General features: G+C 47.6%; 1 protein-coding gene across 1 annotated transcript in view; it reads right to left on the reverse strand.

The window, feature by feature from the left end:
• Positions 1 to 1,992: 1,992 nt before the first annotated feature.
• Positions 1,993 to 14,045, reverse strand: part of Taf4 (TATA-box binding protein associated factor 4) — a 76,985-nt gene continuing 64,932 nt past the window's right edge. The window contains exon 15 of the mRNA XM_036184423.1: positions 1,993 to 3,423. Coding sequence (XP_036040316.1) covers positions 3,256 to 3,423 — 168 coding nt within the window. The 3' untranslated portion in view covers positions 1,993 to 3,255. The remainder of the gene's footprint in view (positions 3,424 to 14,045) is intronic.

Here is a 14,045-nt window from a genome sequence, read left to right on the forward strand (position 1 = left end):
TAACTGGCCTCAGGTTTGATTTTATTAATAAGACCATTTAAGATTGCTGCTATATAGGGGTTTGGATAGATCTCAAATCTGGCCTGAAGATCTTGTGATAGTGTTATCAACCTGACAACTCGATAATTACCTGGGAGACAGGTCCTAGGCATGCCTGTGGGTGACCACCTTGATTTCATTGGGACCCTACAGTGGGTGGCATCCATTCCATGTATTCCATAGGTGGATCCACAGTCTATTCTGGACTGTTAAGTGGAGAAGGGGAGCCAAGCAGTAGCAGGCATCCACTCTGTGCTGTGGAAGCTCATGACCATCTCGACTTCACACTGTGCCACCTTGGGTTCCTGCCGTGACGGGCTATACCTCTGAAGTGAGCCAGGATAAACCCTTTCTCCCTCATCTATCAGAGGCCCTGTCAGGGACAGGAAACTAATCTAATCTTACGTGGCCTTTATTAAATGCATTCTAGACATACTCTGCTTAGGTGCCACAGTTAACAGCATGTTCCCAAGTATTTGAACCATTTGTCTGTTTTCCCCTGGTGTGCAGAATTACAACCTGGCTGCAGGCCTCGAGCGTGACACTGAGTTCACAAACTGCCCCAGTCACACATCCATCCCTAAGATGCTTGCCTTTTCCCTGCCCCCAACCATGCCACCTTCAACTCTTACTTTGGACCTTCTCCCTCTCCAAATTTGGTCTACACTTTCTTGTCTCGTGCCCCACGTGTGGGAGTGGAGAACAGAAGTTGCTGTGTCCCCAACTTAACAAGGGACACGTATCACATTGCTTTCTAATCCTTGGCAAGGAAATAAATGGGACCTGGGACGACTCCTCTCATGCTGCTGGGGTAACAAGTGTGCTCATGAACCCAACTGTGGAAAAGCCTGGTGGCAATACCACCACTGCAGGATCATCACACCTGGGCACAGACCTAAGTATTCATTGTGGCTGTCCTGGAGGACCGGACACAGGAGGAAAAGCAAGAAAGTGAAAACAAAGTCAACTCCACTCACAGAAAGTCAGCATCCTTTACGTAGTCAAATGCTGGCCAGGAAGCCAAGAAACAAGAGTAGCGAGGCCACGGGAACCTTCCCACATGATTTCCCTGCCCTCATAGTATCATGCCTATGCCCTCAAGCTTCAGGTTCCAGTTTCACACTGTTTGACATTGTAGGCTCTGTGTGTTGCCTGTGTCTCCTCTCAAAGGTTATGGGGGCGTTCCAACCCCAGGACCTCAGATGTGCCTGCATTTGGAGATATCTTTGCTAAGGCAATCAAGCTAACTACACTGGTGTGCTGACAGAAAGCACAACAGACCCATGCTAGGAGCTGCTCAAAAGGGAAGGCAGAGAGAGGTGCTGCTGTTGCATGCCCAGGGCTACCACAGAAAACCTGGAAGCCGATCCCTTACCACCTGGACCTCAGGCCTCCAGATCCAACCAGGACCTGAGAATATTTGTCCACACCCCGGTCTGTGTCCATCATTACAGCTGCAGGAGATCAGGGCATCAATGATGTCAATGAATGTGGAGTGTTCAGGTAAATCTACCTACCTACCTGCCTGGGGGTGGGGTGGGGTGTGGTGGGGTGAATGTGACTTAACACCAGGAGGCTCACCCTGGGACCAGCTCAGTTACACCGACTCGACTTGGGTGGCTGAGAGGCGTGGCTCACTATGACCACCCCAAACAAACAGCAGTGACAGAGACTCCCCCCTCTCCACTGTTTACACCAGGTGAGACCACCTGGCCACCTGTAGCCAGGCTTGCTAGGCATACACCCCTGACCCCCACCCCAGATGCTCTACAGGGTAAGGCCTGGAATGTAAAAGGCACAGCTCTTCTGGTATCCTCTGGTGGACTGGACAGAGGACTGGCCCTACCTCCAGAAGGGACTGTCCTCACAGTTAAGCCCTGGTACAGTAGGACCAGAAAGGAGTCTTGGTAGCATTATCAGAGACTCAGAAATTGGAAAAACAAGCCCAACAAATACAGATAAATTTGTTTTTAATAAAGGAGTTAATTTTCTTTCAATCCTATATAAAACAATAGCAATTAAAAACTTCATTTTTGAAAGTAAAATATTTACATATGAACAAGTAACTGTGCAAAATTTACATGAAAAAATGGAAAGACAGGGATTTCCTAAAAGATAAAATGAAAGGTGTAACAGTTCTCAGGTGTTGGTAAAAAATACTGATCAGCGTTCAGTTCACACGTGCGAATTAAAGTCTAACATTGAGAATCCACACGGAGAAAGCCAAAGTATTTACAGTCATAAAAGTACTATCAATAGACAATTTAATACAATAACCTCTGAAAATATAAAGAACCAATTAGTATATTTGTAATAAAAAAATAGGTACAAAGAAGGGGCTTTGCTCTGGACGCCTGTAAGGTTGGCCACAGCTTGCATACAGTCTCTTAGCAAAATAATTATAGTTTACATAGCCATTTTATGTTATGTGCCAAAAATTATGTACAATTACTGACAAAATACACCAGCCATTTCCAACACTTGATCCACATGAGAAACAGTCTGTTGTTGATTTTTCTCAACTCTGATTATTTCATCTAAGTTTCACTCTGAGCTAAAACACAGTGCAAGTAAAATATATTTACGCTGGAAGTTCCATTTCCTTCCACTTTACAGCTTCCACACTGCAGCAGATAAAATGTACTTGTACAGGTGCTGCGCCCCGCCTCCACTAGCAGAAATGTGACCCTGCTTGGAGGTCGTCTTCCTGGGGAGTTTCATGTAGAAGGGAGGTAAGGGACAGGGTGGGCGTGGGGTGATAAATAGTCTAAAAATCAGTTTGCTTCGCCAACTGACTGCTACAACAACAGTAAAGTCAGTGAAATGAGGTCATCGGCTGTAGACGTACACCTAGTGGGTGAGTCAGAGTGAACTGAACCAAAACGCACACAGGATGAGCAACTGCTAATTATTTGCTAAGCGCTTCCTTCCGTCAGTCTTTAAATATGGCTTGTTTGGCAAGAAGGCCACTCAGTCGAGGATGAGCTCGGGTCAGCTGTCCTGTAAGAGCATCCACAGGCCTTTGTATTCTCTCTGCTGCAGACATGGTTTCTGCCGCACTGAAGAGCTGATTTAGAAACAGGAGTATAAAACTGCTCCATTGTAAAGAGGTGGCTGTTTTTAAACAATATCCCGTTTGCTTGTTACAAAAAGGCGTAATCTGCAAATATATAAAAAAGTCCGCAGGCATCCCATCAGAAACACCGGCTCATCCTGTTACTTAAGGAATGCTTTGTAGAGCAACAGTGAATGGCTTGTCTCACGCTCATTTTCTAAACAAAATATGAGGTCCCTGAGGTTGACCCGCGTGATTCTTTGCCGTGTGAACTGTCTGGGGGTTCCCACGCCGGAGCCGCCTGGGATCGCTGCGCCTGGGCCTGAGCCCTGGTGATTAGAAAGAAGAGACAGGTGCATTAGTGGCTGGAGAACATCTGGGGGGAGAGGGGCAAGATTCAAGTATTGCCTCAGTATCCCAAAGACCCTGGTTCTGAAGGAAACAGGCACAGCAGAGCCCCTCCCATGGTCCTAGGGCTAGAGCTGAGCTGCTGTTTCAGACCCAGCTAGGGCAGAGGCCCCATTCCCACTCTGTAACACACTCAGGATACCGCCCTCCAACGCCCCCAGAGCACTGGCCCTGGGTGGGAGGGAAGACAAAAGCAGTAGCTCTCCCATCCAGGGGCTCTGAGGCCCAAAAGGCTCAGGTGAGGGACCAAAAGCTCACACCTGATGCCACACCCGGGACCATGCCATCCCTGCTTGGCTGACAGAGGCACTAGGCCTGAATTCTTGAGCTGGGCGAGTCAACTGGAGAGGCCAACTGCTCAGTGGTCATGTCAGTGATCCACGGCCAAGGGAAGGGGGTCCCTGCTCCCCTGGCTGGGCCCTGTTGCAGACAGCCCCTGGGCCACCAGCTATCCAGCGAGCCGACCCCAGTTCCTTCCTGTTCAGAAATATGGGTGCACTATGGCTGGCTTTTGGCCACTAAGCAGAGGCATCCAGCAGTTTATCACATCAGTTTATCACTGCCTCCACCTGACCCCTGCTGGGCTCAAACCACAAGATCTCAATGGGCAGCTCTCCTCTTCTGCTCAGCAGAGAACCAGGTTTGTGTCCTGCTGGTTAAACTGCTCATGCATATTCAAGTATACATGCTGCAGTGGCGTCCTTACTGTACTTCCATGGTTGAAGCTTAAGAAACTGAAGTATCACATTCTACCCATGTAGCCACAGAGGCCCAGATGCCAGTACGTGGCAGTCACAGGAAGCTGGCAGGCAAGTTAGGTGAAAGTGTGCCTGTATGCTCTGGCCACAGTTTCTTCATGCACATGACAGTCCAACAAAAGATAGTGTACTTTTCCTCAGAAGCCAGGAAGCCACCACTGTCCATCTTTGGCCCCAGCCTCCACCATCATCTTGGTATCCACATCCTTTTGGGTGACAGTCTCCTTGGATTTTGTTGCCAGTGACAGCCCCCAAATAGTGTTTCATCATGAGACCAGTGGGGCCTCTTAAAGAGCCACAGCAAAAATGAGCAGTCAGTAGGAATGAAGAAAACAATCCATCTCCCCAAAGCTACCCGTGCCGCAGTTTGGGCCAGCAGGCACATGAGCTTCCTTCAAGGGGGTCTTGGTGATCTGGACAGGAGCTACATGCCAGTTTCTGGGAAGAAAGCCCATGAAGAAGGGTCTGCAACAGGAGCAGTAAAAGAAGGGGCCACATACAGAGATCGGCAGAGTCCACAGTCCTGGAGCGTGGTAGTATGTTGAAATCCAAAATGCTTCCCCGTTTCCGGATGTGAGTTCCATTCTTGTTGCATTCTCTATACCTGATCCAAATCTCCCTACTACAGACCCAAGAGAGAAACTCAGGCACTGATGGTGTTGTATCCAGGCCCACAGAGACCCTGCCTGGGCAGCAGGATGTATCAGTGGCCAGTGTCCAAGCTGTCCTTCACACCTCTACTTTCAGGTTCAAAACCAACACCAGGGCTGGGATGAGGAGAGCACTCATCTCAGGTACACTATTTAAGAAGTGCTAAAAGTTAGAAATGGAGACAAACAGGATCAAATTGGAGCCCCAAGCTTGCTGACGACCAAGTGTTGACACCGATGAGGCGCACACAGCTTCATGTAGTCACATTCAACATGGGCCTTCAGCCTGGTAGTACATCTGTCACTGCTGGACCCAATCAACCTGAGGAGTCGGCAGTCAGGTGACAATACAACACAAACTCTCATTTGTGTTCTAGAAGCCTTACAAGCAACAGGTGGGACTTGTGATATAAAACCACAAATGTGAGCTAGGGCACAGCACACTGAATGCTACACCCATTTCAGAGCAAGTACAGGGTTGGTCACAGCAAAGAAGAGCCAAACCTTCGGCCCCAGGACTGTGACCAGCTGGGCCTGAGAGAGAAGACTATGTGGCTATGGGAGTGCACACAGTCACCCAGCTGCGGAGTCTCAGAGGCCCTTGGGGAGGCTTAGTTGGGTGTCCAGGGAGGGTCATGGATGGAATGAATGTATTCCTGGCCACTGGGATTGAAGCTTCTGCTCAAAGCCCTATATAGGGACCCAGAGGAACAAAGCATGTTCCAGCACCACATAAAACCTGAAACCTTAACATGGTTAACTACAATTCAGAGAACTCTTTGAGTTTCAAGGGTGAGACTAGAGAGACAGACAGACAAACAGACACACACACACACACACAGACACACACACACACACACACACACACACACACGTTGGGCCTCCTGGCCTGTACTACTGTGACTGCCCATCTAGCCCCACCAAAGGCTGCTGAAAGGACTAAATAAGAGAGTGTATAACTTTGGCTAATGTGCTCTGTTAAGGCCAGCCTGTGAGTCTAACCTTGCTATCTAACTTGCTATATTAAGGCCAGCCTGCTATACACAGGGCCTGTGCAGCAAAAAGTAGTTCTGTGTCCCAAGGGAAGTGCTGGGCTCCCCAAGGTTGCAGGGTACAATGCTGCAATCTGATTCTTTTCTTCACCAGAGTCCCACTCCAGCAACATACTGGAGTTCTATACCCCAGAACAGTATGAGGGTTCCTGGAAGACCCTAAGACCACTGTCTCCTGGCCAGCTAGATGATGGCAAACAATTAGGTCAGAGGAGCATTTAGAAGAGCAGCCTACACCGTTCTACCTATCAATGGCCCAGTTCTGCTCTATCTTACAGATAGTGTCTCTGCCCTCACTTCTATGAACTGTCCCACATGAACCCTGCTCACCTGCAAAACATCTAACAACAGTAATAAACACCTGTGGTGATATTTTGAATAAATAAAATTTGCCTGAAGATCAGAAGACAGAACAAGCCATTGGATTAAACATAGAAGTTGGGCAGTGGTGGCACACACCTTTAATCCCAGTACTAGAAAGGTTGAGACAGGAAGTGACGGCTGGGCAGAGAAAGGAATATAAGGTGGGAGAAGACATGCTCTTTCAGGCTGAGGAGTTGGTGAGGTAAGAGGTGGTGGCTATGACTTGCTCTGCTTCTCTGATCTTCCAGCTTTCACCCTTGTATCTGGCTCTGGGTTTTTATTAAGACCAATTAGGATTCATGCATGCAAGAACTCCCTAAGAAATGACATCAATTCTCAGAGGCTCAGCACCAGGGCAGCCTGGCCACTTCCCCAGCACAAAGCTCTAATGAAACCCCTCAGAGAAACTGCCCCACACAAAGCCAGAGGTGTTAGAAGAGAGGATCCCACCTGTGGTGATATACTGTATATACCCTACTAAATTTGCCTGAAGATCAGAGAATAGAACAAACCCTAGATTAAACATAGAAGTCAGACAGTGGTGGTATACACCTTTAATCCCAGCACTAGGGAGGCAGAGATCCATTTGGATCTCTGTGAGTTCAAGGCTACCCTTGATTACATAAGACTGACTCAGTCTAGGAGAGAAAAAGAGCAAGGCAGTGGTGGCACACACCTTTAATCCCAGTACCTGAGATCTCACACCTTTGATTCCAGTATTTGGGAAGCACACACATCATTAATTCCAGCACTAGGAAGGAAGTGATGGCTGGGCAGAGAAAGATCTATAAGGTGGGAGGAGACAGGTTGACTTTTTCAGGTTGACTAGTACTAGAGGTAAGACATGGCTGTGGCTTGTTCCTTTGTGTCTCTGATCTTTCAGCATTTACTCCAATATCTGGTACTGGGTTTTTTATTATAAGACCTTTAGAAATTCGAATAATACCCACTCCTAGGACATGACCATACTCCCAACAAGGTTGCTCATGACAGGTAGAGACACACAGGAGACTGAGAACAGGAAGGAATCTAGGACATGTGCCCAAGTGGTCCAGACACAGGCCGTGAGAAGGATCCCTGTAAGATGCTTGTGTCCTCAGATGGCAAAACAGAACCTTCCACACATGAAGGGGAGGGGGAGGTGTGAGGTCTGCAAAATAAGCGTCCTCAGAGTCAATCGACACTGACAGGTCCTGAGCCATCACAAGACGTGATACAAGCTAGAGAGAGTTCCCAATACTGCCGGGAGAGGGTGCCATCACCCCACATTTGGGATGTAGAGCACAGCCACAGATTAATTCCTGGTCAAGCAGAGGGGATCAAGGGCAGCACTGTGCCTCTGAGCAATGAGCAACAGGCCCCAGAGGCTCAAAAATCAGAAGCAGTGATGTCACAGACAGCAGAGAGACAAAAGTCACCTCAGGAAGAAGAGGCCAACACGAACACACAATAAGGAGTGCTAAGCAAGTCCAAGAAAAGGAGAAAGAAAATCAGAACAGAAAGGGGAAATGGAGCAACAAGGGTCAGAAAAGGCAGTCATGAGAAGAAAGCTCTGGAACTACATAAACAGAAAGACCAAGGCTTGCAGCATAGCCAGCGCCCAGGGCACCATGGCAGTGACAACCAGTTCCCTTAAGTTATTTACCAAGGCAAGAGAGAGCATGGCACCTATGCCTTTAATCAAGGTACAACTCAGGGCAATGTGATCAGCCACCACTGGATGCCAGCAGTGAGAAGCATGGCTGAGTTGCTGGGGCTTACTTCTCTCTCTCTCTCTCTCTCTCTCTCTCTCTCTCTCTCTCTCTCTCTCTCTCTCATTCATACACACACACACACACACACACACACACACACACACAAACCTATGCAAGACACAGGTTCCGTGAACCTCTAGTGAACAGGGAACAGCCACCAGGAGGCCGACCTCACAGTGCAGGGGGGAAAGACAGGCAGAAAGTGTGACAAGACATCATTACATCAAAGAAACAATTACGAGACTACAGACATTTAAAACTGTTTAAGGACGAAAATAACCACAAGAACACAAACATAAACCTGCCTGAGCATCAACAACCTTCACAAAGAAGTCAGGTGTGGTAGTGAACACTTGTTATCCCAGCACTTGGGTGGTGAAATTTAAGATCAGCCCTGGCTATAGCCAAGTCACTGAACCCAAAAAACTGTAAAGGAACTGGGAATAGTGGTGCATGCCTTCAATCCCAGAACTTAGGAGGCAGAGGCAGGCAAGCTGTATGAGTTTGAGGCCAGCCTGGTCTACACAGTGATTTCTAGGACAGCCAGAGCTACACAGTGAGACCCTCTCTCAAAAAAACAAACAAACAAACAAAACAAAAAAACCACCACAATAATAATAATAAATAAAGGTAAAAGAAAAAAATTTTAAGAATGTATGTGTGGTGGTCTGAATGAAAACGGCCCCATAGGCCCGTAGGGAATGGCACCATTAGGAAGCGTGGCCCTGTTGGTAGGTGTGGCCTTATGGGAGAAAATGTATCACTGGGGGTGGACTTGGAGGTTTCAGATGCTCAAGCCAGATGTAGGACCCTTAGCTACTGGAGCGCCATGTCTGCCTGCATTCTGCGATGCTCCCAACCATGTTGAGAATGGACTAAACCTCTGAACTATATAAGGCTCAATTAGATGTTCTCCTTTATAAGAGTTGCCGTGGTCATGGTCTCTCTGCAGAGCAATAGAAACCCTGACTAAGACAGCATGTTAGGGAGCAATGGCTCAGTGGGTAAGATCACTTGCTGTGTAAGAATAATGATCAGGGGGGCTGGAGAGATGGCTCAGAAGTTAAGAGCATTGCTTGCTCTTCCAGAGGTCCTGAGTTCAATTCCCGGCAACCACATGGTGGCTCACAACCATCTATAATGAGATTCGGTGCCCTCTTCTGGCCTGCAGTCATACATGCTGTATACAAAATAAATAAATAAATCTTTAAAAAAATAAAATAAAAAGATCAGAGTTCAAGCTCTCAGAACCCATTTAAAAAGCCTCAGAGTGTGGAGCTAGGCACTAGTTAACCGCAGAGGCCAAGCAGTGGTGGCACACACCTTCAATCCCAGCACTTGGGAGGAAGCAGGAAGATCAGGAGTTCAAGGCCACCCTGGACTACACAAGATCCAGTCTAAAAGAGAAACAGAACCAGGCGGTGGAGGTTCATGCCTTTAATCCCAGCACTAGGGAGGTGGAGAGAGTAATATAAGGTGGGAGGAGACAGGTAATCACCCCTCCTTTTCGGTCTGAGGATTTGGTAGAAGTAAGAAGTCTCTAGTGGCTGGCTCCTTTACTTCTCTGACCAATTAGAATTGGTGTTGCACATGGCTGCAATTGGAGCACCAGAAACAGGTAGGCAGGTCGCAGGAAATTTCTGGACACTCAGCCAGCCCCACCAAAATAGCAAGTCTGGTTCCATCTCTGACCTCTACATACATGAAGTCATGTATACCAACACACTGATGTTCAAGGACCACACAGACACATGACACACACCAAAAACCAAAGCAACACAAAACAAAAATCCAAATCATAAAAGAACACAGCAATAAAAAGTGCACATAATTATATACAGGATTATGCGTAGAAACTAAACCTTCACTTGACTGTCAGGAAATGTTCCGTTTGAGTCAGGCAGTACACACCTGTAACCCAGCTCTAGGGAGGTGGAGCAGGACTGACCAGAGCTCTAGGCCAGCTCCAACTGCACACAAGCTTCATGACCAGCCTGGGTTACATGAGATGCTCTGTCAGTCCCTAACCCCACCCCAATTTATTTATCTGATATAAAGCCCAACAGCATGATACAGCCACACCCAAATCACAACACATCAGGAGGGCTCAAAGCAATAAGGACAGGACACCCAGGCTGATTAAAAGACTGCAGCAGGGAAAATTGTCCAGCCCAATGCAGCCCACTGACCTAAGCAGGAGTTTCCAATGCTTAGCTGCAACCTATATCATAGGTGTCACTGACAGCCACCTGCCTCCAATATGACACCCAAGCACTTCTACACCACAGCATATCTGTCACTGTGCACACTGCACTGCACAGTGCACACCAGAGAGACCTGTAACGAATTCCACACAGCTGACATAAAGACCAAGGGGACCTAATAGCCAGCACCAGGCCATGTTGCCAAGGGGCAAGGGTACCAGTGTCATGGTCCCCTTCCCAGAGGGAAGGAAAGATGATAAATGGGGGATGGACACAGGAAGGAACACAGAAGAGGCAGGCACTTCTTTGCATGCATATTCCTTTAAAAAGTTCTGACTCTTATGTTGGCAATGTTGTACCCAAAATAATGAGACTCAGCCAACATAGGCAATCTGACACAGGCGGAACCAGAGCACACATATTCTACTGAGCCACTGTGAGCTGTGCAGTGAGGGTGGCCCAGTGAAGCAGCAGAAAGGAGCCCCTGACAACTCAGAGAACTCAGATGCCACATGGACTTGCAAGGCTAAGCACACAGCACCTGTATGGATGTAGTTTTCTTCTTGCTCACAGGTATGCATGTTTCTCACAAGGCACAGCTACCCTGAAACTTTACTGCCATACCAGGACTAAGCAAACCAGCAGCTCAACTGGGACAATAAGTGTGATGGTATTGTGTTCCCCGAAATATTGTGCACCCTAATAAACTTATCTGGGGTCAGAGACAGGACAGCCACAATATTAAACATAGAGGATAGGCAGTGGTAGCACATGCCTTTAATCCTAGCATTCCAGAGACAGAGATCCCTCTGTTCAAGGATACAGCCAGGCATGGTGACACACGCCTTTAATTCCAAGAAGTGAGCCCTTAATCCCAGGGAGTGATGGTAGTAAGTATAAAGGTATATAAGGCGTGAAGACCAGAAACTAGAAGCATTTGGCTGGTTAAGCTTTTAGGCCTTTGAGCAACAACAGTTCAGCTGAGAGCCATTGGGATGAGGACACAGAAGCTTCCAGTCTGAGGAAACAGGATCAGCTGAGGAACTGGCGAGGTGAGGAAGCTGTGGCTTGTTCTGCTTCTCTGATCTTCCAGCATTAAGACTGTGCTACAGATAAGAATTGGGTCCCCAGAGGAAAAGGGAAGGTGGGAAGACAGGGTGGTAAGGATCCTGTGGCCTAGAGACAGATCCATGTCCTCAGCAGAATACAGAATGTTCTAGTGAGGGTGTGAGGTGAGAAGGGCTGGCAGCACCTACCCTGTGCCAAGCTCCTTCTAAACACTACCTCCAGCAAAAGAGCTGTGGTCCCTGAAAAGGGCCTGGTCATGCAGCTTACACCACTTTATGGTGTTTGAAGGCAAAGAATCTTGGGAAATGACAGGCCACCATAAAATGATCCAGAACCAGCCCAAGGAGCTCAAAATCATCAAAGCTGGATAAACAAGAAAAAACAAGTGACAGTGAGAAAGTACAACATGCAGAACAAAACGAGACCCACAGACACAGTAGCCAAGCCACGCAGCAACGAGGCATGAGAAGGAAGGTCAAGCTCTCATCAGCGATGTACTTGATAAAAAGTCAGACAGACAGACGAGGGACCACACTCAGGCCAGCAGCACACTGCAACAGATGCAGGTGAGAACAATGGGAAAACGTGGTGAGAACAGGAGCTCCAACAGGTACCAATGGTGACCTCACTGTGTCAAGCCTTGCAGACCCTTCAGTGAAGGCTCAGAATGTCAGCAGTAATGGGGCAGGGACAGACATAGGGACATAGGACTTTGTGACACTTCAGCCTGAGTGACAGAACCCAGCACCTGGTTATGAAAGAATGTATATGAACCCAAATCAGAACACTGTAATAAGAACTAACCAGCTCTGCGCAAGGCCCTTAGTTAAATGAGCCTTCATACTACAAACATCAGCATGGTAACAGTTAAAACAAGTTAAGATACTAAGGAAAACAAGCATGAACAAAATGAATCAGAATGAGCAAAACACAGAAACAAAATTTAGAAATAAAAGAAAGTTTCATTTGAAAATCAAAGACTAACCAGGCATGGTGGTGCACCCCTCTGATCCCAGCACTCGGCAGGCAGGAGCAAGCAGATCACTGTGAGTTAAGAGGCCAGCCTGGTCTACAGACAGAGTTCCAGAATGGCCAGGGCTACACAGAGAAACCTTGCCTTGAAAAACAAAACAAAACAAAACAAAAACAAAAATAAAAAATGAAGACTAAAAAAAACCCAAGGTGGGTTGTGGTGGCATATGCCTGTAATTTCCCAAACCTGATGGGAGTTGGGAGGACACGCATGAGTTTAGGGTCACAAAGCAAGTTCAAGTCCAGTCTAGGCTGTAAGAGCCGCTGTCTCAGACAAAATAAACAAATTCACAAGCACAGTTAAAGCAACAGAAGATGCCAAGGAGACATGTATGTATGTATGTATGTATGTATGTATGTATGTATGTATGTATGTATGTATGTGCGTGCACAGGCACATGTGTACAAGTCCTGTGCACACATGTATGCATTCAAGGCCAGAAGTTGATGGCTACCTTATTTGAGACAAGGTCTCTCTAACTAAGACACTGCTAAAAAGACAGACCTGAAACTGCCCACAGAAAGAACACCCACTCAGGAAAACCATCTAAGATGACAGTTTCTGTGGAGGAACATGCGAAGGACATGAAGGGAGATTACCATTCTGAGAGAACTCTGTACCTCTGTACCAGGGAAACCCAGCAGCAGGGCACTGAAGGCTGCTGCTCCTGGTAAGGCTGGGGAGCACTGCTCTGGGAACTACCACAAAGCCTCACTCAGACAGGTAAGGCAGGAGGACGGTGAGGAGGGTCACAGCACAGCACCATGTGTTGACAAGGTGAGGATAGCACACTGAAAACAGGCAAAGACAGGGACATCCACAGAAATACCTCCTGCCATCCACAGCCACGGCAACTGTTGGGGCAACATCATTCAGTTCTCTGGTAACTTTGGACAGTGAGAAAACACACACACACACACACACACACACACACACACACACACACACACACACACACACACGATACTGCAAACCTAGAAACACTTAAAGAGGCATGGGAGGCCACAAGAGGCAAGGGAGGCCACAGGTCTTGGCTGCACAGTGAAGGGAGCATCACAGACTTGAATTTCTTCAAGTTATGACTATCAGGATTCATCACTTCTGGAGCAGTCAGGGATTAGGAAGTTGAAGGAGGGGCCAGACACACAGGGGCTTCTCAAGCAATTGACAACATCCTAGTACCTCAACCTGGTGGTGGGTTACAGTGATTTACACCTTAGGATAATTCATCAGACCACAAAACACCCAGCAGAAAAAAAATTCATTAGCGTCTTTTAACTTCCCTAACAGCCTTCTGGAAGAATGCTGTTGCTAACCAAGTAAACTCGCTTTTTGGCCTCATTTCTGGTGTGGGTTTTGCAGGCTTGCACACTTGAACACCATACCCAGCTCCTTCAGGCTTGCCTGAGAAGTTGTGCACAGCATAACCCCCTGGGCTCCTACAGACAACCACTTCAGTCTTTATACCAGTCGGCATTCCGACTGAGGGCCAGGCATTATGTTTTCTTCTTATGAATCAGTCTGATTACACAGGTAGCTCAGACAACAGCTACCGAAGACCCCAGCCTAGATCTTCTTCCTACCTCACACCCAGAATTCTTACCTACCCTCAACTGAGAAGGATGTCTCTGAACCTCTAGGGTACTCCTCGCTCAAGCACA

Source organism: Onychomys torridus, chromosome 4 (genome assembly GCF_903995425.1).
Source record: "Onychomys torridus chromosome 4, mOncTor1.1, whole genome shotgun sequence".
Taxonomy (NCBI): Eukaryota; Metazoa; Chordata; class Mammalia; order Rodentia; family Cricetidae; genus Onychomys; species Onychomys torridus.